General features: G+C 40.8%; 1 protein-coding gene across 1 annotated transcript; it reads right to left on the bottom strand.

Moving 5' to 3' along the window:
* Positions 1-182: 182 nt before the first annotated feature.
* slc2a3b (solute carrier family 2 member 3b) lies at positions 183-10,741 on the bottom strand. Its single transcript, XM_080896396.1, has 12 exons — positions 10,385-10,741; positions 9,863-9,931; positions 9,610-9,725; positions 6,685-6,789; positions 6,000-6,160; positions 5,653-5,893; positions 5,065-5,227; positions 4,690-4,877; positions 2,837-2,941; positions 2,640-2,741; positions 2,342-2,545; positions 183-2,230 (listed from the first exon to the last, which is right to left on the bottom strand). Exons 3-12 carry the CDS (start codon positions 9,631-9,633, stop codon positions 1,979-1,981), a joined length of 1,545 nt encoding a protein of 514 aa, XP_080752522.1. The 5' UTR covers positions 9,634-9,725; positions 9,863-9,931; positions 10,385-10,741; the 3' UTR covers positions 183-1,978.
* Between the last annotated feature and the right edge of the window lie 16,540 nt (positions 10,742-27,281).

Raw genomic sequence — 27,281 nt, 5'->3', positions numbered from 1 at the left:
GGCTTTGACTTGTGGCCTTATAAACTCACAAAACTTATCATGTTCACGCTCATTAGTCAGGTGGCGCTTTTCCCTTGAAACATGTAAAACTTTTTCTTCTTGGTTTCTCTAAGCCAAGTGTCTCGCACGAAATGCAGAGCAGCAAAGGTCATCTCTAACTCTGACACACGCTCAACTTGGCTAAGTGTTTCTGTTTATTTACACAAACAAAAAAAGAGATAACAAAAGAGCAAAATATACATATTAAAAATGTGAAAACTGCAAAGCAACACAACTGCATCTGATACAGTGACACTAGGAGTGCAGAGTGCAAGAAAAATCAAGGTGGAAGTAACAGGTTTCACAGGACAGGTGAAAACCGCAAACCTCTCGAGCACGTGCGACACATTTACATGTAACGGGCGCAAACAGTATGCGCAATCATTATTCAGTAGTCTGACTGCCAAAGTGCTAACATAACCCTGTTAAGCTCATCAGTTTGTGCACACCCAGAAGAAGATGCTGCTCTGCAAACACCGACACATCATGTGCTGCAGCAGCTGATCAGTGTGCAGTAACTGGAGCCTTTACAATATATTCACATCATTTCAAACATTTAGAAACAAATGCAAACAACGACTCTTCGGTTCTAAAATAAATACAATTCACGTAGTGTTTTTTTAATTCAACATCGTCAAGCGTGTGTAATGACCTGTTTTGACTGAGATGTGTGTTTAGTTATCAGCAGACCACAATGTGCTTCTACACATCCCTCAAATGAGGTAACAGTTTCACACTAGCAAATACTTTAAAACACTGCTTTAAAACTGTATTTTATTTTACGACCTACTTTGCAATAGCTGCTTCTCTCAAATGCTCTACAGATGTGGAAAGAGTTTCAAGTGCAGTGGTGGATAAATATCCTTTCTGTGCTGTAACAGTTGGGAGCTATAAACATACACAGTTGGCCACCTGAGTTTCTAAAATCCAATCTGAGCTGTAAACGCCAGCATTTTTTTTTTCTCGTTCTACTTTGTACCCTGCAGTGAAATCTGCAAACTAAAGAGGTAAGCTTTTGTTTTTTTGAGAAGCCTTAAAGAGGCTTTGTTCAGGCTTGGCGGTGCTGGACTACGTCTCTCTCATCCTCACACAAATATTACATTTGATGCAGACGGCTCCGGCTTACAGAACTCGCCTTGTTTTGTTTCTTTCTCGGCACAAAAGCTGTCGCATCCAAACAGCGGACAAGCAGAGACATCCTCTGCTGTCAGGGTATGTGGTGCTACTGCTGGATGAGAGGAAGTCTTTGTTTTCTACATACATAAATATATTTATTCAAAATCTATATGGACCTGAAGTGGAGAGGAACTGCTGCTAAACCCCCCTCAGTGCTTTTTTTCTGCCTCAAGGCAGGCAACAAGGCATTTCAGAGAGGACAGCAAGTCAATCTTTTCTTTTTGGGGGGTCAAACAACCGAACTCCAAATCCGTCTTTTCAAGCTTGACCTCAATACATAAACCCCCAAATCCTGCAACCTTTTAACACTGTTGGTAGCTGAAGACCTCACACAGAACATATGCTGATCCTCTTATAAGGTAAAAAAGGATGGGAGCTGGCACCGGAAATGTCAACAAACCTTAAATACTGGTAATTCATTTAAGTGTAGACCGTGTTTAAAGCAGGATTAAAGAGGAATTCAGTCCATTAATTAAGCATTTCTAGCTGGGAGGGATCTTTAAAAACACTCTTTCATTTTTTTAAAAAGGCACTTTAAAAGCACACATATAAAATACCAAAACTTTTTTTTTTTGCATTAGTACACTGAAATGGCTTCTTCCAAACACACACCTTTCATTATTTCTGACTTATGCAATATAACTTAATATGTAAATATAAAATAGTATATATAATAATAGAACTTTTACACTAGCTATGTGCAAGGCCCATGTTTGTCTGCTTTGTTTTGCACCAAATCTTCCTTCGTATCTTCTACAGTTTTTCATTTTGCTTCTGAAGGAAGATTCACCATGGGAACTTTTTCTGTGGGGGACATCGGTGCAGGCTCTTTGTTTTCAACCACAACTGCCTCAGGCACCGGGGAGTGGGAGGGTTTTTCCACCCTGGCGGCAAATCCCTGTGCAATGTCGTCAAAGGTCCTCCCTTTTGTCTCAGGGACTCGTAGGTAGGTGAAGATGAAGAACAGGATGAGGAGGACCATGAAGATGATGAAGACGTAAGGGCCACAAATTTCCTGGGAAAATCAGAGGGATGTTTGTTATGAGACAAACTGGAAGACGACTATTATTTGTACATGTGTGTGAATGTGAACATTTTCTGCAGGGATGATAAATGTGAAAAATACCTCCAGTCTAGGGAAACCCAGCCCCACCAGGAAGTTGGCAGTCCAGTTTGAGAAACCAGAGACGGCCATGGCTGCAGGTCGGGGCCCCTGGGAGAAGAGCTCAGCCACGATGAACCAGGGGATGGGACCTGGACCCATCTCAAAACTGGCAACAAAGCCAAACACAGCCACAATTGCCAGATAACTTAGAGATGGGGTGGTCTTCTGCTCAGAGAAAGAAACAGAGAGCATGAGGAAAAGATGTAATGCAGCAGCAATAGGCTGGCTTCTCATTTTTATTTTACAATGACGAACTCACCACTAAGGACAGGGAGATGGTCATGATCAGGGCGCAGATGGCCATTCCAGCCAGTCCAATCAGGTGCAACGTCCTGCGTCCCGCCCGTTCAACCAGGAAGAGCTGGAGTTCAAAGAAACACAATTATCAACTGACATTCAACGTAATATTTAACCTGTACTAAATTAACGAAACCACCTGCGCACTCAGACACTTACAGAGACAACAGTAAACACTGTGTTGACGACTCCAGCGCCGATGGTGGCGTAGATGGGCTCAGATACACCAGCGTTACTAAAGATGCCTGTGGAGTAGTAAAAGACCTGAAAGAGGAAATGAAGGAAAAGTCAGTTAATATTGATTCTGATTAATAAAAAGTGCTCAGAACATGATTTGATTGCACATGCATCAGTTTGTTTTAGATTTTTGGCAGATCAAAAAAAAAAACAAACAGTTGAAGTTGATGCTGCAGATTTGGAGCAAGACTTGCATTTGAGTCTAGCAACATGAAAAGAAGTGAAACAATGTGAACACTTAATTAATACTATCATATTTAGGGTATTTTTCTTTTCCATCACAACAAGACTAACAGAAAGTTTTGTCAGTTTTTTTTAATCATATTGTAAGTTTTTGTAATTATGTGTTTATTTCCGGGTCGGGGATGAGTTCCTGCCCCAAGTGGAGGAATTCAAGTATCTCGGGGTCTTTTTCGCGAGTGATGGGAGAAGGGAGCCGGAGATCGACAGACGGATTGGGGCTGCAGCTGCAGTAATGCAGATGCTGCACCGGTCTGTCGTGGTGAAGAGGGAGCTGAGTGTAAAAGCGAAGCTCTCAATTTACCGGTCGATCTACGTCCCTACCCTCACCTATGGCCACGAGCTGTGGGTAGTGACCGAAAGAACGAGATCGCGGATACAAGCGGCAGAAATGAGCTTCCTCCGAAGGGTGGCTGGCCTCTCCCTTACAGATAGGGTGAGAAGTTCGGCCATCTGGGAGGGGCTCAGAGTAGAGCCGCTGCTGCTCCACATCGAAAGGAGCCAGCTGAGGTGGTTCGGGCATCTGACAAGGATGCCCCCTGGGCGCCTCCTGGGTGAGGTGTTCCAGGCATGTCCCACCGGGAGGAGGCCCCGGGGCACACCCAGGACACGCTGGAGAGATTATATCTCTCGGCTGGCCTGGGAACGCCTTGGTGTTCCCCCGGATAAGCTGGAGGAGGTGGCTGGGGAGAGGGAGGTCTGGGCCTCTTTGCTTAGGCTGCTGCCCCCGCGACCCGGCCTCAGATAAAACGGATGAAGATGGATGGATGGATGGATGGATGGATATGTTTATTTACTCATACATTTCTGTTTATTTTCTATTACACTCAGTTTTTTCCTCTCTCTCTCTCTCTCTTTTTTTGCCTCATCACTAACCCCTGATATATTATCTGATTCTCTTGTAACAAAATTCTCCTTTATGCTCAGCAGCTACAGTCGTCACACAGTGGCTTTAATAGTTTCTTTCCTCCTGCTGAGGCTGGAAACAAGGTTGCTGAGAGCAGTGAAAGTGCAAGGATGCAAGGCAGAGTTGAGTGGAAATTCTCCACGTGTAGTCATTTGACTATAAAAAATCTGATAAATATACGTTTTGGAACGGTTGCACAAAAAACAATACACGTAGCAGCGTGTAAAACTGCACCAGCGTCTTTCTGGTGAGTGATATGGGTTATGTTGCAGCCTTTAGCTCCAGGCTCCTTCACAGTGATTGTCAGGTCAGACACAGCAGCTGCTAATGAATTTAGTCAGCCCGGTTACATGACCTTATTAACAAAATAGCTATTAAATACCACTGTGCTTATCTTCTTCCAATCAGCCTCAAATTATTCAACTCAATCTAACATTGCCTGAAGCCAAGAAGCACATCTTCTTACGTGCTTGTCAAAAACATTTGTGCAATTTCAATGAATGCTCCTTTAAGCATTCGTGGCTAACGTTAAACATTGCTTTTCTCACATTACACTTTCTCCCAGTTTGACATGTGCTAATTATATCCCTATCACGTCGCTGTATTATAGGATGTGACGTCTACTCACAGCGTTGATGCCAGACAGCTGCTGGGAGAGCTGCAGGATAATAGCGATAATGATTGGCTGGCGATAGTTTGGCGAGCGGAACAGTTCTAAGATGGTCACTTTCTTTTCCATGGCCATCTTCATCCCTTCTTCCTTCATCTCTTGAATGTCATCATCCACGTCTTCAGTGCCACGCAGACGCACCAGAGCTACAAAAAGTAAAACAGATCAAAGAAATAGGAGGAGGAGGTAAGTATAAGTAAGAAAAAAGCAGCTCGGAGCGTTATATAACAAAGTAAAGTTTCCCACACATCATTAAAAATCAGTCAGAGTCGGTCTCACTAACCCGACGTTGCCAACTTGGTTTGTAAGTATGCAAACTGACTTAAGACTGACCTTTTCTAGCCTCCTCCTCTTGTTTGAGAACAATGAAGAGGTAGCGAGGGCTTTCAGGGCAAAAGGGCAGCATGATTGTCTGCAGTACGGCAGGCAGGATAGTCAGAGCGAGCAGGAGAGGCCACAGAGTGTCTGAGCCCAGCAAAAACTCCAGACCAAAGATCTGAGGAACACACAGCAAAAATAATGAGGGAACGAGGTGCATAAAATTGACCCATTTGAGCCAATTTACTCCTTGTATATGAAATTCTTCTCTTTCAGCTATGAGTACACAGACACACACACACACACACACACACACACACACACACACACACACACACACACACACACACACACACACACACAGGTACGTGCAGAAAAGTGTGAGCTCTCCAGTGTTTTTAGCTACACTGCCTTTTATCAGAGCAGTGTCTGTTTCCTCTTTCATTATACACACCGTTACACACGGCTTATAAAACAGGATGTGTTTCGTTTATTTATGCTCATCTAAATTTCGGTACCTGTTGAGAGTAAATGTGACCTTCTATAAAAAGGAAAAGATTATTATGTCGGTTTGCATGTTTAGTGTTGAGCGTGTTTGTGTACCTGTGCCACCAGGATGCCAATAACTACACCCAGCTGGTGCAGCGTGCCGAAGGCTCCGCGGACAGCGGTGGGAGAGATCTCGCCCACGTACATGGGCGTCAGACCCGTGCATAGACCGCAGAACACACCGATGATGAACCGGCCAATTATGACCATCTCAAAAGATTGACTCAGAGTCGCCAGTCCCATCATACCGCCACCCAGTAGAGCCAGGATGTTGTTCATCAGCATGGACTTTCGCCTGGTAGTAAGACACAAAAACAGAAGTGAAATCAGAGTCTGTATCGCACTCTCAGTAGTAGATCGTTTGGTCGCACCACCACAGTGTTTATCTTTGATTTTCTCACCTGCCAAATTTGTTAACCACTGCTCCAACAGAGAAGGACCCGATCATGCCTCCCACGCTAAAGATGGCCACAGCAAAACTCCAGACCAGAGTAATTGTCTGTGACTGAAAAGGCTCCCCGTATCGGCTCTGAGACACATTAGAGAAAAATGTCCGCAGTTTCTGAAAAAACAAACAAAAAAAGGTTGGAGTGTTAAGATTATTATTATTTCATGAAACATCAGCAAAGTCTACCAGATGTAGTGGCACTTAGGGGGTGTTTTTAACTCTTCCACATGGGGGCAGTATAACTTTTACCATCCTCATGAGAGCATACAAATGAGAGCAGACATGTAGGTCAGGGGCATCCAACTCCAGGCCTCAAGGGCCGGTGTCCTGCAGGTTTTAGATATCACCCTGGGTCGACACACCTTAATTAAATGATAATCGTGTAACTAACGATTCGATAACTAATCGTAAGGCTGGTGCTCCAGTCTGCATGCCAAGGTATTCTTGGGCAATCCCTAGTTGCTCACAATTTTTAACAAGAGTGTGAAAGTAGAAAGCACTTAGAAAAAAAGTGCTTGCATGAATGTGTGTGAATGGATGAATGTGACATGTTACATAAGGCACTACATAAGAACCAGTCCAGTTATCATTTTTGAAAACGTAGGAAAAACTGTGCATGAACTCAATCAATCACACACCTGCTCGGGTGCATTGATGACGCCGGTGTTGTAGCCAAATTGTAGGGAGCCGATGACTGCTGTTGAAACGCAGTAGAGAAGGTAAGGCGTCAACTTCTTCTTGGGCTGTTGAAAGAGGAGAAAACACAGAGTTATTATCTATCGCCACAATAAATTGCAGATGAAGCCTCTCTCCAATCAGTCCCTCAGTTTGAATGTCCTCTTCTGGGCTCTACAAAGCTTTCGTTGTTTACAGTCACACTGGTAATTACAAACAATGAGCCTTTCTCCATCTGTTCTCGCTTCTTGTTTTCGCATCGCTGCATTAGTAACTGTAGGCCCGCTGCAATGCAACAAAGCACCATGATTTGTGGCTCTGAGGTATTTCCCTGATAAGTAGCTAAAGACACCCTGAGAGACTAAGTCTGAATCCTCTTGGGAGTGTTTGCTCCTGCTTGTTTCAGAATTAAAATGGGCTTAGCACATACTAACAAGCTAATACACCTCACATTAATCCCTTACACTGGCACGGTTTGCTTGAGGAGTGACATTTCCAATATGTAAAGTCATTCTGCTAAGGAGAACTGAGGTTTAAATGACGCCAAACTTCAGTCATGCTGCGTGTGGGCAGCATAAAGAGAAAATGTGACTCTCGATCCAAGTTTTGGTTTGACTTTAAAACTAACCTAACGATTACATCCTTACAGATTGTTACATAACAATCTCTAAGAACTGTTGCAAAAGCTTTCCTTCATGTCTCCGATCTAATGAGCAAATGCTAATGTCCAAACAGGCTCATTAATGAAAGGAAATCCATGTTAATCAAGTTTAATCCATCTAGTTTTGAAATCTGCTGCTTATGCAACATTAACTCGACTAAGCAGCATCCGTGAAACATTCATCAGATGGATTAGGAGCCTGTTTTGTACAGTTTGTCAAGTCAAAAACAGACACTTTTAGAAACAGTCCTGCCAAGATAAGCACACAGACTTGTCCATTTATCATACATGATATTACTGTCTGGACAGATTAAACATCTTGAAAGTTTTTGAGAACAGAGTGCCTCAATATTAGCAACATTGACTTCTAAACAGCTGCTCACAGACTGCCTCAAACAAGCTGCCCGTTTTTGCATGTGGTTAAGCCTTCTTTCAAATGCTACATTTTTACAGGAAACCAAATGCCTGTACTATCACCAAAACAGGAAAATGCTGGTGCAATGTAGTTATCTTAAACTGCCACATGACAGTACTTTATAGCACTCATATCCAGTGTGCTGTAGTTATCAAAAATATCGCATGGCTCAGAATGAAACATGCATGCAAGAGGAACTGATGAACCAAATAAAGACAGAGGGCTGATAAGTGACAATATTTCACTGAGACTGAGGCTGCACGCTGCTCTGCTTCTCACTGAGATATCACCGCTTAAAACAAGCTGAATGTACAAGTGTTAGGGAATTAGCTATTTGTGACATTCAATAATGTGTGGGGTCTGTGCGGTTGCAGTCAGTCCTGCTTTTAATGAGGACATACGTTGGTGAACTAAAGACAATTTCACAATTCATGTTAGTTCTAATTCAAACTGAGACTTTTAGATGCGAGGGAAGAAAAGGTAAAAATGTTGGAAGTGACCTCATTTTTGAGAATAACAGTGACATTAGCACTGCGTGATCTGAAGAGCAAATGAGTAATGTGTGTCCGATTGTGGAGGAGATGGAGGCTGAGTGTAGCGGGTGCTCCTGGGTGCATGTGTAAACGTGTGTGTTACCTAAGATGTGACTTTAAAATCACCCTTAAAAAAATCCCCTCTTACTGGGGCGTGTCCAGCTGAGCGCGGAGCATTACAAATCTTACAACCATAACGCATCTGACTCTAGGTTGTATCGACTTGTCCCGAGGCATGCGGTTGTACAGTCATGCATTCACATGTTTGTTTATGCATGTGCCATTTGTAGGTTACTAGTAACATCAGCAGCCAAGCCCACAGTGTTGCTCAATATCTATTTTTCTTTAATGACTTTGGAGTAGAATTTGCATACCAGTCCAACTTTGGTTTGCAACTAAGGATTCAGCTAAAAGAAAAAAAGAAAGCATCAGTCTGCAGCTGCTTGAACTTCGCCTTCTGAACTCGACTCTCTTAAATTCTTGTCTTACTGCTGACTGATCTTTCCTCTCACATTAATCATTTAGTAATAAAATATTAATAAGTACATGCAGTTAGACTAGATTGAAGCCTGTCTTAAAATAATAATAAAAATCGGAAAGCAGAATTCAGCTTCCACATTCATACTATCTTGCAATTGTCTGCCCTGTCCAAGATTATGTAAAGAAAAAAGTTAGGAAATAACCATGAAAATGAAGTAACTGCAAGAAACGTCTTACAAAAGAGAAACCGCAGCTATGCTTTGCAAAATGCTAAGTTCAGAGGTAGCAGGGAAGCAGGTGCATTAAGCTCATTTATATGAGCAATAACACTAACTCCTCTGTGCTGCACGTATCAAAACATTGTGCCATTGTTATAAGAAGGTTTGCAGTCGAACTGCTATGCCCTCATCCCACCTCTCTCCAAGTCAGGACGCAATAAAAACAAGGAACTATGACATGCTCAAGTTCAGACTTGCCAGCCAACAGTCTCGACTCCCAATCACACTCTCTTACTCATGTCCTGAAGTGCTCAACTCTCATCCACCACTCCTGCTTTTGCCAACATGGAAAAATACAGAAAACCAGCAGGTCTATTGTATAAGGCTCACTCTGACTTGCCTCACATAAACTCATCCTTTGGTGGTTTTTTGTAGTGAAACTCAGCATCCGTTCCAGCGTAACGCATGTGGCTCATTGTCAAAAAGGTTCAAATTGATTTCTGATAATGAAAATGAATGCCAATGAAAACAATACCAGCGACACTTATACGAGAGCATAAGCGAAAGACTATGATGTTCACCTTGTCATCATCCAGATGCTGCATCCTGATCTCTTCTGTTTGATGTTCGCAGAAAGGACAGCGGGAGTCTTAATTCTTTATGCGCACACCTGTGTGCAAGCAGTCAGCAGGAAAACCTAAAAAACAATAAGCAAAGCAAACACACACATTAACATATTTTGATCAAAATCCAGAATCAGACAATCTTTATGGATCTTGAGGTTTACAAAGAAAAGAAGCCTCTTATATATATTAAGAGCTATAAAGTACATACCCCTAATGGATTCTGTTAAGGGAGAGTCTATGCGCAGGCAGTTGAGACACTTCTCGGCACTGTGTGAATCTGTCAGTTGTGATGGAGAATGTGTTAGAGCAATGACAGTAAGTCCCTCCCTCTATTTCACTCTGTTCACCCTCCACATGTTCGCTCCCCAGTTTTAAAGTTATAAAGAGTGAAAAAACTGATATAACCTCATCTTTCCCAATTAAATTACTGCCCTGCCTTATTTCTTATCCATATTTTTTTTCTTATCCATATAAAGCACAAAATAACGCATCAGTGACATCTACAGAGAACATTATAATAACCCATGTGATGCGATGGAGCCGGAGATGATGCTGAACTGATGCCCGGATTAAAGTTAAAAATGTTTACACCCAACAGGCTATTTTAACACTTTTATACGAGCAGTATCACTAAAGAATATAACAATGAAGTCCAAGCAAAGTAAATCTCTTTACAGAACTAAATCACATAAATGAATCAGCAAAGCAAGTTTTAAAATTAAAGTTTTACCGCTTTGTTGGGTTTGTGCCAGCCTCTGTGTATCCAGTTTATAATAAACCTCGTGTCTACACCTCTTATGTATCTTCAAAATTAAGTCCGCCTTCCTATCGGGGTGTGTTTTAAAGAAACCTAGACGCGCTTGGCGGCACGTTGCCCTGTCTTACTCATTGTTGACGAAAGCACACGATGCGTAGTTTCCGATCTGGGCCGATCACTTGTTAGGAAATCGCACAGCCGAGCTTCCGCTCAGCTGCAGAGAGAGAGACAAAGGGGTGGATGGGGTCTATGTGCTCCTGACCGCGTGCGGAGCGGAGTGATGGGCGAGCAAACGGTGAAAAGAGGCTCTGTGCTGGTTCGGTCGGCCGCCCACCGAAAACAAAAGGCAGTGTGCCCAGAACTCAGATACAAAGCCCGGTCATGCAGAAATCATGAGACCGGCTCAGTGGGTGGTTAACAACCCCCCCAATCCACCCGTAATTCTTCATCAGCTTTAATCTTGACAGTCCATCAAATCTCAGTCTGGAATTTAGCAAATTCTCTAGAAAACGTGAGAGCGAAAACGCATCCTGGTTTCTTTTGTTTTGATAATTTAGATTTGGTGTGTCTTAATTACATCACCAAGTGCTTCCAGTGCCCCTGGTATTGATTGGTTGTTTAGGATCAAAATACTTTAATGTACCTAAATTAAAAGGAACTGAATGATCACATCTAACTATCTGATCTTAACTAATTACATTACTTTAATATTTTTTTCCCCCTGGAGTCTGTCACAAGGTAAACAGAGAGAGACAGACAATTACTCACTCTCACATTCACACCTATGATCAATTTAGAATCATCAGTTAATCAAACCCTGCTAACTGCATGTCTCTGGACTTTGGGAGGAAGCCAAAGCTAAACCTTACATTTGTTGGTGTCACTGTACAATAGCAACATAGTTCAGTAAAAGTTATATAACAACGCTAGTCTACTGTAGTTGTAAGACTGACATTGAGATTGAGCACGTAGAAATAAAATAGCACTAGTTGTGGAAGAGACACCAGAGGAGGTCGGTGCCACCCTATACCCCAATTATGGATACGCCACTGGTCCCTTTCTTTCTTTCTTTCTTTCTTTCTTTCTTTCTTTCTTTCTTTCTTTCTTTCTTTCTTTCTTAAGAACAAAAATTTCAATATATTATTACAAACAGTCCAAATCAAAGTCACCTCAAAGGTCAGTTTGAGGTGATGAGGTAGTTTTAGTGAAAGGTAAAATTTTATTGTGTTAGCTACCACCTGCAGTGGTTTCTGATAATTACCAAAACAAACAAACAATGAAGTAAGTTTTAAACAATGTCTTCAAAGCTTTCTGACAGTCAGTTTATTTTAAGATTATGAACTCATGCCTGTGGTTCTTATGAAGCCGCCATTACGCACTGTTTAGGAATTGAGGAAATCCTGCATTGCATGAGAACACTATTATTCACACAGGCCAAACCCAAAAAAGGACTTAAACATGAGTTATGTTTTAACATTTTTTTTTCATTTGGAAAATACCTTAAAGCCAATAAGTTTAATGGGCATCAGTGTTTTGGATATCCCGTCCTCCTCCCGTCCTCCAACACTAAGCTGTGATATAGTTTTCTCGACTTTGACTTGTGGCGTCACTTCAGTTGTGACAGTGACTAAATGTCAAGGTTTTTCTTTTTCACGTGGGTGGCTTCTTCCCTTTTAGCCTACTGAGGAATCACAACTATTGATCTCGAAATAAGTAAACGCTAAAACAGGAAGTTAAAATGGCAACGTGCAGATATTCAGGTTCAAGCCTTTCAGTGCCTTAAGGGCTTGTAAAAATACTGTTTGTGCTTCTAAAACCACACCTGCCAGCATCTCTTCTTCTGCTGGTTCAATTAGTAAGGAAAAGCTGCAGCATCTTCTCTAGTAATTTAGTCTGAGTGAGCAAATTATAAAATATCTGAGCAACCAGATGAGTGATAGTGAAGAAGGAAATAAAGTCTCGCTCAGCCTGACTTGCTATCACAGATTTGAGAAGAGATACCGTTCATAATGCTAACTTACAATAATTTCCTGGAAATTTGTCTAATCCATCTTAAATCAACCCTTCGCGCTAACACTTTGTAAATGACCTCATTAATATTTTGTAAAGTGTTTTGTAAACTTATGAGTGGCTATTATATTGTTGGAGCTTGGACCCAGTGGATGCTTTTATTTTGAAAGTCACAGAGCGACAAGGTGCCGTAAATCAAGTGGTGTAAACCAGCAGAAGCGCGAGTTTTAATGCACAGAGAGTAGTGATGGGATTTCCGGCTCTTTCGGCTCCGAACCGGCTCTTCAGGTTGTTTTGTTGCTTTAATTAATTTATTATTAACAATAATATAAAATTGTGCACAAAAGGAATTACTAATGTAAAAAAAAAAGTGGTTTTATTTATATATGTTTATATAAAAATATATGTGGTGGCCCCTAGAAACAAAGCACGTACAAATTCCAAAGCACATTTCTTGTCAGGGTCCTGGGTCCCCTGACCCAGCTTTTTTAGTTCTTTGTGATTTTTGTAATATTGTACTTTACTTTGAAGGTCCGTGTCTTATGTGAATGTGTTCTGTTTACGCTTCCTTGTCTCGTCAGTTCTGATTTCCTCCAGCTGTGCTCTCCTTCTGTGTCTCATTCCCCTCGTTACTTCCCAGTGTATTTAAACCCTGTGTTTCTCTGAGTCAGTGTCGTGTCGTCCCTCATGCTGTGTGGATCTCCCTGTGTCTCACTGTGAGTTTTAGTTTGTTGTTTCCCAGTTTAGTTTGTATGTTTTTTTTTCCTGCCAGCAAATAGAGCTGTGATTTTGAGTTCATCCCCTGAGTCTGAGTCCTGCACTTTGAGTCCTCATCTCCTGCCTGCCACACAGCGTTTCATGACATTTCTAGCATTAACTGAACTTCCAAAACAGAGCTACCTAGATCATTTAAATTACACAATTGAAAGCATATGTGTATGGTTTGTGTATTTATACACAAGCACGCATATATATATATTCAAATAATTTAAAAAAATGTTCATTTACCTGTTACTACCACACACCAAATCCAGTCGTTGGTACTTCCTGGCTTGTGTAGCCACTAGGTAACAAAAACTCTGCGCCCTAGCATCCTGGAGCATTTCTGTTGTGTTTTGTACGTGTTTTGGAGTTTTTACATGTATTGGAGTTTGTACATGCTTTGTCTCTAGGGGCCATCGTAAATATACTTTTATTTATTCACTCCACATAAAATGTAATAAATCATATATTACAAAAATCAAGTATTCACAGTTCAGCTTTTAACTATTTACATTTTCAGCTTTTTCCTTTTAAACAAATTTAAAGTGAAACAACACAAAACACTGCAAACCACAACACAATTAAATATAAATTATAATATGAAAACAAAAAGAAGATGCACATTCTCTGTCATATGGACCTGCATGAATAAACTTTCTGAATCCTTTATCATCTGCAACTGAAAATAGTTGTGGATGATTACTATACCTTTCTAATGTGACGTTGTTGTCCCTGGCTCGTTCTCTCTCTCTCTCCCTCCCGCTCTGTTCCTGTGCTACTGCGAGCTTAACTACTGCCCCTCCCCCTCTTCCCAGCACAAAGCACAAGACTCGCATGCGGAGTGAAGCGGAAACATATGAGGTGCCGTAAGGGACATTATTACTGAAACGCTCTCACACACACAACTGAAATTTTAGCTCTAACACACACTACTGAAACGCTCTCACACACACTACTGAAACGCTCTCACACCCACTACTGAAATTTTAGCTCTCACACACACTACTGAAACGCTCTCACACACACTACTGAAACGCTCTCACACACACTACTGAAATTTTAGCTCTCACACACACTACTGAAACGCTCTCACACACACTACTGAAACGCTCTCACACACACTACTGAAATTTTAGCTCTCACACACACACAACTGAAACGCTCTCACACACACTACTGAAATTTTAGCTCTCACACACACTACTGAAACGCTCTCACACACACTACTGAAACGCTCTCACACACACTACTGAAATTTTAGCTCTAACACACACTACTGAAACGCTCTCACACTACTGAAACGCTCTCACACACACTACTGAAACGCTCTCACACACACACACAACTGAAACGCTCTCACACACACTACTGAAATTTTAGCTCTCACACACACAACTGAAACGCTCTCACACACACTACTGAAACGCTCTCACACACACTACTGAAACGCTCGCACACACACTACTGAAACGCTCTCACACACACTACTGAAATTTTAGCTCTAACACACACTACTGAAACGCTCTCACACACACTACTGAAATTTTAGCTCTAACACACACAACTGAAACGCTCTCACACACACTACTGAAACGCTCTCACACACACTACTGAAACGCTCTCACACACACTACTGAAATTTTAGCTCTAACACACACTATTGAAACGCTCTCACACACACAACTGAAACGCTCTCACACACACAACTGAAATTTTAGCTCTAACACACACAACTGAAACGCTCTCACACACACTACTGAAACGCTCTCACACACACTACTGAAACGCTCTCACACACACTACTGAAATTTTAGCTCTAACACACACAACTGAAACGCTCTCACACACACTACTGAAATTTTAGCTCTCACACACACTACTGAAACGCTCTCACACACACTACTGAAATTTTAGCTCTAACACACACTACTGAAACGCTCTCACACACACAACTGAAATTTTAGCTCTCACACACACTACTGAAACGCTCTCACACACACTACTGAAATTTTAGCTCTAACACACACTACTGAAACGCTCTCACACACACAACTGAAACGCTCTCACACACACTACTGAAACGCTCTCACACACACTACTGAAATTTTAGCTCTAACACACACTACTGAAACGCTCTCACACAACTGAAACGCTCTCACACACACTACTGAAACGCTCTCACACACACTACTGAAACGCTCTCACACACACACAACTGAAACGCTCTCACACACACTACTGAAATTTTAGCTCTCACACACACTACTGAAACGCTCTCACACACACTACTGAAATTTTAGCTCTAACACACACTACTGAAACGCTCTCACACACACTACTGAAACGCTCTCACACACACTACTGAAACGCTCTCACACACACAACTGAAACGCTCGCACACACACTACTGAAACGCTCTCACACACACTACTGAAACGCTCTCACACACACAACTGAAACGCTCTCACACACACTACTGAAATTTTAGCTCTCACACACACTACTGAAACGCTCTCACACACACAACTGAAACGCTCTCACACACACTACTGAAATTCTAGCTCTCACACACACAACTGAAACGCTCTCACACACACTACTGAAAAACCAAGACATTTCAGTTGAACAGGAAGGTGTTTCAATTAAACAGGAAGGTGTTTCAGTTGAACAGGAAGGTGTTTCAGTTAAACAGGAAGGCATTTCAGTTTGTAACCGAGGACAAGGGATGAGTAAACGGGGCAAAGAAATAAATTGATCGTTTATTTATTACATGAGTTAGACATAATAATTCCCAGTCAATTCCAGACAGGACTTACAACACATCCTGCTCATATCCCAGCTGCACATGAGACTTACCACACAAACTGTGCGAAAATAACAATACTGCAACCCGTCACACCCCGCTTAGCGACACTGCAATCGTGGCGCACACTGCAAACAATTCGGGTCTCAGCGCAGCTGGGAATCAGTGCTATGTATGGCCTGTGATCTGGGAGAAAAAGGGAAGTGGCACAAACAATTAAACAAAAAACAAAAGGGAGGTTAGTCCGCCCTTACACAACTTACTCTCAATCAATAACCGCCTTTACGGCTGGACGGACTAACCAAAACAAAATTACAAATCAATCAAAAGAACGAAAAAGGACAGCAGAGACAGCACAGAATATTGATCAGTTTCCCTGCGCGCAGTCGATCTAGGGCTTGATCAATTCTTCTATTAAAATTCGTGGTCACACGACAGTATACCCACTCGCACCTGAGTGAATTAATTGCCTCTGGTTTTTTCCACAGAAGAGCGCTGACTTCACTCCACACACCCACTACCTTCAGCCAATCACCTGGCAGAGAGCAACAAACTGCCAGGTGACACTTGTTACAAGTTAAACAGGAAGGCGTTTCAGTTGAACAGGAAGGCGTTTCAGTTGAACAGGAAGGCATTTCAGTTAAACAGGAAGGCGTTTTAGTTGAACAGGAAGGCGTTTCAGTTGAACAGGAAGGCATTTCAGTTGAACAGGAAGGCGTTTCAGTTGAACAGGAAGGCGTTTCAGTTAAACAGGAAGGCGTTTCAGTTGAACAGGAAGTTAATTCTTGACAAGGAAACTGAAGGAAAAAGTGTTAGATTTCAAACAAACCACTACACAGATGTCTACTCAGCAACCTGTTAGTTAGGGGTGTGTTTTTATAATCGATTCATCGATTAAAATCGATTCTGGCTTGGATAACGTGAAATCGATTCATTAAAATCCTGAATCGATTTTTTAATATAAATTTATTTTACCCGAAATGCCAGAATCTCTGGTGAAACCTCACAAAATTTCAACAACCACCAAACAGCTAAGACAGTAAATGAGAGCAGGTACACGGCTTCTGCACAAAGACGTAAACACACAGCGCAACCCGCGGATCAGAATCAGTGAGATGTCGCCTTTCTCACCCGACAGCACGGACACGGTCGGGGCTGAAAGCCGACAGCTCGCTGACTCTGATCTGTCGGCAGGTCCGCGCTTTGTTTTCACGCCGTTTTTGCACCGATTCTAAAGCTGTTAGTTTGATCTCTCTCCAAACAATATTGACTGAACCAGCAGCAAAAGAAGATCCAAACTGCGCTTCACATAAACATCGTCATGAATTCCCTCACTGTTTTGCTTCCACCACGATAAAATCGCACGTCATGCACAGCCCTCTCTCTCTCTTTCTCTCTCTCTGTACTTCAAGAACAGTTTCCCGTCTAAAAATCAGTTTTCTGCATTATTCGCTTGCTTGTTAGGCACAAGTCTACTGTTGTTTACAGCGCAGTCGGCCGCTGTTTTTTTTTTCTTTCATTTTACATACTTCCGAAAAGAAAACCTAATTTCTGCCGTTGAATACTGAACAAATTTAAACTTTTTAAAATTATGCGAAATGCAAAACGTTAGCCGTGTCTCTAATAAAACCGCTGTAACGTCAGAGGTAACGTTCATATGTTGATTAATGGTTTTCTTTCGTTTTTGATGTACTGCAGAATATTATAAAATCCCAGGCCAGGAAAACCACCTTCATGTTTTTATGTGTTTTATCTTCAGCTACTTTGACACAAAGGCATCTGCTGTGATGCTCACACCTTTGATAAAGTCTTGCGTGTGTCAGCTTCCTTTTTTTAAATACAAAAATATGTAAATGTACTGATCTGAATTATAATATTTCTGACTGTCAAAATTCCCCATAATCGAATTGAATTTAATCGAATCGTGGAACAAATCGATTCTGGACCTTAGTGAGACAGCTGCATTACTTAACAATATATTAGCCTCAGCATAAGTCAAAATTTAGAATAGCGGGAGACGTGCATTATCCTGGTTATTTTTTTGGCATATGTGCTTTTTGTCTTTTTTAGCAAAGAAAAAGATATCTTAAAATCATCAATAAAACCAGGGAGAGAAGGCTTAGCGTTCCTCCATTTAGCACAATGGATATGATATTTACTCAAAAGTATGATGATGTTAATAATGTCTGAGACATCCAATGCTAGATGATCCATATAAAAAAAATTATGATGTAATTCAAACAGTGGCACATCATTAATATTTAGGGAAATCCAATTTTTTAAGTTGCACCAAATACACTGTGTGATAGGGCATAGGAAAAAAAAGATGTTCTAGGGTTTCATTTTCATCAGTACAAAAAGAACACTGATCCACCTCAAAGCCAAATCTCTTTTTTTAGAAATTCTGCCACAGTATTAGTTTTGTTTAAAGTGTGTTTCTTTAACTTTAGGTAGAATAGGCTATTTCATAAATTTTTAGTATGCTTTATCCAGTGTATATGAAATAACTAAATTAGAACCATGCCATGTAACCATTCTGTTGTAACTATGAAATATTTTGTCTTTGAAGAAACTAGTAACAAATTTCTTATTGCATTTTTATCAAACAGCTGACATTGCCCTAGCAATAAATTTGGGAGCACTGATGAGAAATTATTGTATATCATAAAAATTTTAATCAAATGAAGCAGAGGCAGTGGGACCAGTTCACAAAATTTGTTATATTCTCTTTGAGAACAGTTTAGACAATATTTTTCTGAAAAGTCTGTGTAACTTAGAATGACACCGTTATCATCCAACAAATCTGTTATGAATATAATATTTTTGTTCAAATCAGTCACTCTTGAAAATTGATTTTTGATTAAGTGTTATTACCCTATTATTCCATAAGGTTGAATTATGGGGAGAAGTTGTGGGTAAATCTCATTTTCCCAAAAATGCAACGTCTGTTTTGGAAAGTTTGATATCTTTATGGGGATTTTATTTGCCGCAAAATCACATTTCAAAATAAAGTCTAATCCTGTATATTATTTTATTAAACAAGAATCATGGGATGTGGAGCTAAGTAGAGTCTGGCTGTGACAGACAAGATTTTAACCATTTAATTCTAAGGGTGCCAACCATAAATTCTAATTCTGGAGTTTTGATACCACCTTTATTGTATCCCTTCACAGGCTGAGATCTTTCTATGTAATGGGTTTTATTCCTCCACAAAAATTCGAAAACATTTCTATTCATGGTTTTCATGGTATTTATCATTTTTTTTATTTTATATCGTTTACGTGGCGCAAAAAAGGTTGGGGACTGTTGTACTAGCAGGTTGCTGAGTAGACATCCTTGTAGTGTTTTGAAATATACCACTTTTTCCATCAGTTTCCTTGTCAGGAAACAACTTCCTGCTCAGCGGAAATGCCACTGGTTTCAGTTGTGTGTGTGAGAGCATTTCAGTAGTGTGTGTGAGAGCGTTTCAGTAGTGTGTGTGAGAGCTAAAATTTCAGTAGTGTGTGTGAGAGCGTTTCAGTAGTGTGTGTGAGAGCGTTTCAGTAATAATGTCCCTTACGGCACCTCATAGAAAAAAGTGCGAGAGAGTGAGAGAAAGAGGGAAAAAAAACAAAAAACAAACAAACCACGGCTCGCAATAAGGAGGCGGCTCTAAGAGCCATTTCGTTCACGACCGACACATCACTAGTAGAGAGAAGGTGTGCTCTATGGTTAATGGACGGGAATTGGAAAAAGAACGGCTATTAAGGTGCAACACTGAGCAGTTTCTTAGCACCTGGTTGATGAGGGAACAAGGTTTGTAACAAAGTTTGTCCTGTGGATATGTACTTTGTTGTTTTACGGAGCATATAGCTGCTGACCGCTACTAAGGATAAAGGCTAAGTTTTCACCCACTAGAGGGTGCTAACATACCTCGTCATGTTTAGGCAGCGATGCAACGATTTCACTTACATGCAAAATTTGTTTCACTGTTATATGTTATTGTGGTATCGCAAGAAATTAGTAGGTTATATAAATATATGAGTATGCATAATAGTTATTATTCATAGATACCTACATCCTAAGTTCCTGTTATTCTTCTGAAAGAAACAGAATGAGTGTGTCGTTACAATGGTAATGCCAGGAGAGGCAGTATTAGTTCTGTGTTACATTAATGTGTAAGGAAGTGGAAGAAGAGTGTGTCCTGTAGGAGGCAGTAGAAAATGGATACTGATGTTCGGTACATGCCCTGAAAGAAAGGTTCAGTAAACCAGTGCAACGATACTTCATTGTAAGTCTCACTTATTGTATTTTTTATTTTTTGAAGATGCAACAGTTATGTAAAGTTAAAGATAATTACTTTGTGATTAATGAATAAGTCAAAAGGTTAAAGGTAACACACTGTTTGATTTACTAATAGTCTTTTAGTCTGTATGTTGTAGCTCTTATGGTGTGTTCACATACACGGCTGTTTAAGTTAATAAAAGGATTCTGAACCATCAATTTGCGAGACCATCTTTTCAACCGGGGATGCTAAACACTTAATGATTTACACCATCAGAACTCGCTGTTTGTCTATAGAAGGAAGTTAATTCCACCAAAATTGTGTTTGTGCTTCGTAGATATTGCCAACGGTTTAAAAACATTAACTTATGTTTTTGAATTTGTCTTCCATCAGAAAATTAGTTTCAGTTTTGTTCTGACAGTCTTGGTTTGTAATGCAGTTCATTTGAAAAGTAGAAGTTATGAAGCAATTTCATTTCTTCCATTTTCTGTAGCAGCATGTTGAAAACAATAAAGGTAGCTTACAACACTTCTTGCAAAATGTGGTATCAGTTACTGTGTATAGTGTCGTAAGCAGGTGGCAAAATGTTTACTTGATCCTGAATTTGTAAGTTTGCTCACTTCCAAATTAATTACAGTCTAGATTTTTAAAACCCAGGACTGAGTAAAATAAGGATTTGAACTTTTTTTTTTTTTTATAAGTGAGCAAACCTACACATTCAAAATCTGATGAATGTTTCCAGCACCTTGCTGAATCCATGAAAACAATGCTGAAAACAAGTAGCAACCAGGTGCTGATAATCATATGCATTTGGCTAACTGATCTAAAGCACTTTGAGGCAACAGTTGCTGTGATTTGGTGCTATATAAATTACATTTACAGTGGGGCAGTCAAACGTTTACTATAGGTCTTTACCAGGTTTGCACACACAGTAGCTGGTATTTTGGCCCATTCCTCCATGCAGATCTTCTCGAGAGCAGTGATGTTTTGGGGCTGTCGCCGAGCAACACGGACTTTCAACTCCCGCCACAGATTTTCTATGGGGTTGAGGTCTGGAGACTGGCTAGGCCACTCCAGGACTTTCAAATTCTTCTTACGGAGCCACTCCTTTGTTGCCCGGGCGGTGTGTTTTGGATCATTGTCATGTTGGAAGACCCAGCATCGTTTCATCTTCAAAGTTCTCACTGATGGAAGGAGGTTTTGGCTCAAAATCTCACGATACATGGCCCCATTCATTCTGTCCTTAACACGGATCAGTCGTCCTGTCCCCTTGGCAGAAAAACAGTCCCATAGCATGATGTTTCCACCCCCATGCTTCACAGTAGGTATGGTGTTCTTGGGATGCAACTCAGTATTCTTCTTCCTCCAAACATGACGAGTTGAGTTTATACCAAAAAGTTCTACTTTGGTTTCATCTGACCACATGACATTCTCCCAATCCTCTGCTGTATCATCCATGTGCTCTCTGGCAAACTTCAGACGGGCCTGGACATGCACTGGCTTCAGCAGCGGAACACGTCTGGCACTGCGGGATTTGATTCCCTGCCGTTGTAGTGTGTTACTGATGGTGACCTTTGTTACTTTGGTCCCAGCTCTCTGCAGGTCATTCACCAGGTCCCCCCGTGTGGTTCTGGGATCTTTGCTCACCGTTCTCATGATCATTTTGACCCCACGGGATGAGATCTTGCGTGGAGCCCCAGATCGAGGGAGATTATCAGTGGTCTTGTATGTCTTCCATTTTCTGATGATTGCTCCCACAGTTGATTTTTTCACACCAAGCTGCTTGCCTATTGTAGATTCACTCTTCCCAGTCTGGTGCAGGTCTACAATACTTTTCCTGGTGTCCTTCGAAAGCTCTTTGGTCTTGGCCATGGCGGAGTTTGGAGTCTGACTGTTTGAGGCTGTGTCAGGTGTCTTTTATACAGATGATGAGTTCAAACAGGTGCCATTCATACAGGTAACGAGTGGGGGACAGAAAAGCTTCTTACAGAAGACGTTACAGGTCTGTGAGAGCCAGAGATTTTCCTTGTTTGAGGTGACCAAATACTTATTTTCCACCCTAATTTACGAATAAATTCTTTACAAATCCTACCATGTGGATTCATGGATTTTTTTTTCACATTCTGTCTCTCACAGTTGAAGTGTACCTCTGGTGCAAATTACTGACCTCTGTCATCATTTTAAGTGGGGGAACTTGCACAATCGGTGGCTGACTAAATACTTTTTTGCCCCACTGTATTTGAATTAAAACTTAGCATTTTAAATGTTAAAGTTTATGACAGTACAGTCAGAAAAACTGAAAAACTACATCCTGGAGTAAGCCTCTTGTCTCTAAAAAGAACATGTTAGCACAACTTAGGTTTGCAAAGTTTCATCTGAATGTATTACAAGATCTCTGGAACAATATAAGATGAGATAAGATAACCTTTATTAGTCCCACACATGGGAAATTTGTTTTGTCACAGCAGGAAGTGGACAGTACAAAAGTTATGAAGCAAAAATTAGAATACAATAAGAATAAATACAGTACACAACTGTACAGAATAAAATAAAAATAAAATACTATATACAATAGAATAAAATATACAATAGGACAAAAATAGAATACAAATGCTGTATCCAACTGAGTAAAAATACAATGATGTCAGAAAAGAGTATTGCACTTACTGTTACTGCACATGTGTGGATGTGTGTGTTTGATCAGTTAAAGTCTTTGTTGTGGAGTCTGACAGCAGTGGGGAGGAAAGACCTGTGAAATCTCTCCGTCCCACACCGTGGGTGCCGCAGCCTGCCACTGAAGGAGCTGCTCAGTGCTGTCACAGTCTCCTGCATGGGGTGGGAGATGTTGTCCAACAGGGATGATAGCTTAGCCGCCATTCTCCTGCCACTCACCACCTCCACTGGGTCCAGAGGGCATCCTAGAACAGAGCTGGCCCTTTTAATCAGCCTGTTCAGTCTCTTCCTGTCCCCGGCAGAGATGCTGCCACCCCAGCAGACCACACCGTAAAAGATGGCTGAGGCCACCACAGAGTCATAGAAGATCTTCAGGAGTGGGCCCTCCACTCCAAACAACCTGAGTCTCTGCGGCAGGTACAGCCTGCTCTGCCCTTTCCTGTAGATATGCTTTGGACAGACAAGAACAAAGTGGAGATGTTTGACCACCATGCACAGCGCCAAACACGGCATAACCACACAAACACCTCATTCCACCTGCCAGTCATGATGGAGGCAGGTTACTGATTTGGAGGGTCACTGAGTAAACCATGAATTCCCCTGTATATCAAAATATTCTAGAGTCAAATGTGAGGCCATCTGTCTGACAACCAAAGCTTTACTTAAACTGTGTCATGCAACAGGACAATGATCCCAAGCATAGCAGAAAATCTAAGCAAGAGGGGCTGAAAAAGTAAAGAATCCAGATGTTGCAGTGGCCCAGTCAAAGTCCAGAACTCAAACGGTCTGAAATACTGTAGCAGGACGTTAAGAACGCTATGCATGAACAAATGCCTGCAAATGTCAATGAACTGAAGCAACACTGTAAAGAAGAGTAGGGCAACATTTCCCCCACAGTGACCCAACAGTCTAAAGTCATACAGAAACCATTTGCTTCTAAGGTGTTTCTACAAGTTACTGAAAGATGGGCGTAGTTTTCTCCATGCAGCTTCTGCATTTTGTCTAAGAATTTCTTAAATACATTATTATTTCCCCTGCTGAATTTACAATTTTCCTCACTTCCAAAGAAATATCAACCAGAATATTAACCATAAATAAATAATAAGTATTTGATCCACAAAGCAAAGCATGATTCAGTAATTGTGGGAGAAACCGTTGTTGCTGAGACATTTCTTGTAGTTGGTCACCAGGTTTACCCACATTTCAGGAGGGACTTTGGCCCACTTGTCTATAGAAACTCGTTTGATCATGTAGGTCTCTTGGCTGCTGCTTAGGAACTTGAAGCTTCAGCTCCCCCCACAGTGTTCCTCAGGATAGGGATACGGAAACGCCATTCCCATGACCTCAATGTGCTTCTTCTTCTGTAGTCACTCCTTGGTTGTCTTGACAGTATCTTTTTGACCATTGTCATGCTGGATGACCCATCCATGACCTATCTTCAGTATTCTGGCTGAGAGAAGTAGCTTTTCCTCCACATGTCCATTGGCCCCTCAATATGGTGAAGTCCTCCTGTACCCTTGGCAGAGAAACAGCCCCAAAAAATAATGTTTCCACCTCCGTGTTTGACTGTTGGGTGGTGTTCTTTGGGTCATATCATTTCTTTTCCTCCAAACACACTGAGTTGACTTAGTGCCAAAAAGCTCATTATATGTTTCATCTGACCACAACACTTTCCCCCCAGCCTTCTCTGAATTATTTAGACGTTCACCTTAGAACATAAGACTGGCCTTTAGATGTGCCTTTTTGAACAGGTGGACCTTGTGTGTGTGTACCTTAGATTTGATAAAATTCTTGAATACTTATCTAACACATCCTCTAATCCATACTGCCAGGAAAAACATTCAACGGGGGAAATAAATGTCAGAAAACATTGCTAGGGGTATTTTTTTTTAAGGTAAAGCATTGTGTCCTAAACAAGCGTATTGCACGAAAAGTGGTGTGTTATGGAAGAACATCATTTTGTATATAGTAGCTGGCAAGATTTAGACTCTTTACTCATGTGAAAGTTATTATCCTACTTAGGAGGTTTAATGGTGCAAATGCTTGGGAACAAAATACTTCAAATTAGCTACATTAAAAAGAACGATTATGCATGATTATTAATTATTATCAATCATGGTGGTGACATGGTATTGATTTAGAGGGGCAGCTTGTGGTCACTGAGTTGTCCATGAATTCCTAAATATACCAAAGTATTAAAGAGTCAAATGTGAGGCCATCTGTCCGACAACTAAAGCTTCACCAAAACTGAGGTCGTGCAAAAGGACAATGAACCCAGTGAACTCATCCACAGCAACAAATCTACAAGATAATGGCTGAAAAGAAGAGAATCAATGACAAAGGCCAGACCTCAACCTGACTGAAATACTGTAGCAATATCTTAAGAGAACTAATGCCTCCAGACTTCAGTAAACTGAAGCAACACTATAAAGAAGAGTGGGGCAACATTTCCACACAGTGATCTAAGACTCTGATAAACTCATACAGAAACCAATTGCTGGTATTTCATGTGTTTTTCTGAGGTAGTATTTTCCTGATTTTAAGACCGGACAGATGATTATATTTATATCCTGATAAGTAAACCATTTGAATCCTTAACTAGTTAAGGAACCATGTATGCTGCAACACAGGAAAGGCCTTGCTTATTACAGAAAATTGTCAAACCACATTCTGCATTTATTCCAGTAGCATGGCTCCATACTAAAGATAACATTTCATATATCTCCCTTTGGGCATCAATGCTTTTAAGCTTTTTAGCTGTGGGTGAACATAGGTTATTAATGTTAAGATTGTGGGTCATGTGGGTTATGAAGTAATTTCTTTTACTGCAAAGATCTGACAGACTGTGGAGGGATAGTACACTAACTAGTGCAACACTGCCACCTCATGTTTCAGATTTGCTATTGATCCAAAAGAGCATTTTTTTTTTACTAACGATTGTAAACACTCCTACTTATTCATTTAGCTGATATTTATTGAGCAGAGGCTGTTACAAACTTATAAATAATTATAATAACAAGGTTTATGTTTCATACACTTTTTTCAGTCAACTCAAGTCAAGTCAATCTTAGACAGAGTTCGAGTAGGCATTTATCAGATCCACAATAAACTGAAAGAAAATGTGATGCATAGTTTGATGCATACCGCCTGGGTCTCCAGCTTTGGAAACTTTGCATGTAGTGAACAGTCTTTGAATCAAACAAGCAATAAATGAAAACTAATTTTGAGCAGATATCATGTTTAACTTTAGATGATTAAGCGTATATTTTCTACAAGCTTACGTCAGGATTGATAAAGTTCTCATTGTAACCTTCTTGATTAATTTATTGGGGTTTCAGTCACCCGTTCATTAAAACGTCTCGCACTTCCCTCTCAGGGGGAGTTCAGTTGGTGCACACCCACCTCTGATGAAATCCATTCCTGGTGTAACTTCCGCATGCTACACAGTTCAGTTTATGACATAAATTTGGGTGTAGCACCAGCTATGCACCAATACACCCCATACAGTCTCTTTCTACATCACTAGCCAATGACTCTTACATGCCTTTATTGTATCCTCTGGTCAGTTTTGATCTGGGCCAACTATAAGAGAAGGACCACATCCTCCATTCAACTCACTTCTATGTGAGGCGCACTTTGGAAGGGATACATTTTTTAAGTTCCAGGCTCTCCCTTTTTGAAATAAGACTAAAATGCCTTTATTTGCACAGCAAGGTTAAAAGAAACACATTTTGGCACACAGGTCTTCAACAGGGAATAAAACATGAGTCAATGAACAATGAATGTTTCCTGAATAGGTGGAATACCACTCAGAGAAGAGTTTATTTGATATCTAAAAACACTTATTTTGGAGTAAAATATCTATTATTACAGGATATGATGTTCAGTTTTGCCAAACACAAACAGACGTGGATTTAAAAATAAATAAAATTTTAAAAACTCGTGCAAACTTCAAAGTGTGTGTTCAAAGCAGTGGTATGAAACCTTTCATGTGGGATTTCAATGAGTTTCCGACACTCACTGAAATTGCGACTCAGATTTGAAGCAGGAACCTTCTTGTTATGAGGCAACAGAGCAATCCACTGAATCACAGTCCTGTCACAGATCTTGTGATCCTTGTCAAGTAACCCTCTGACCTCTGTTCCATGCATTATTTGCAGTGTATATGACCACACCTGTGCTGCTTTATTCTTACACTGTCTGGAACAATCCTTAAGAAAATGATAGGTTGATGTCTTCAAGGGAACCTGGACAAATTTAGTGGGAACACAACTGAAGACGGTGCCAAGTTACCCCTTGAACCTTTGTCCTATATTATCTATTGTATATCTCTATCTATCTATATACAGAGGTAGTAC

The sequence above is a fragment of the Rhamphochromis sp. 'chilingali' genome, assembly GCF_963969265.1.
Source record: "Rhamphochromis sp. 'chilingali' genome assembly, chromosome: 11".
NCBI classification, from domain to species: domain Eukaryota; kingdom Metazoa; phylum Chordata; class Actinopteri; order Cichliformes; family Cichlidae; genus Rhamphochromis; species Rhamphochromis sp. 'chilingali'.
The sequence above is the reverse complement of the archived record's forward strand: the minus strand, read 5'-3'. Positions and strand labels throughout refer to the sequence as shown.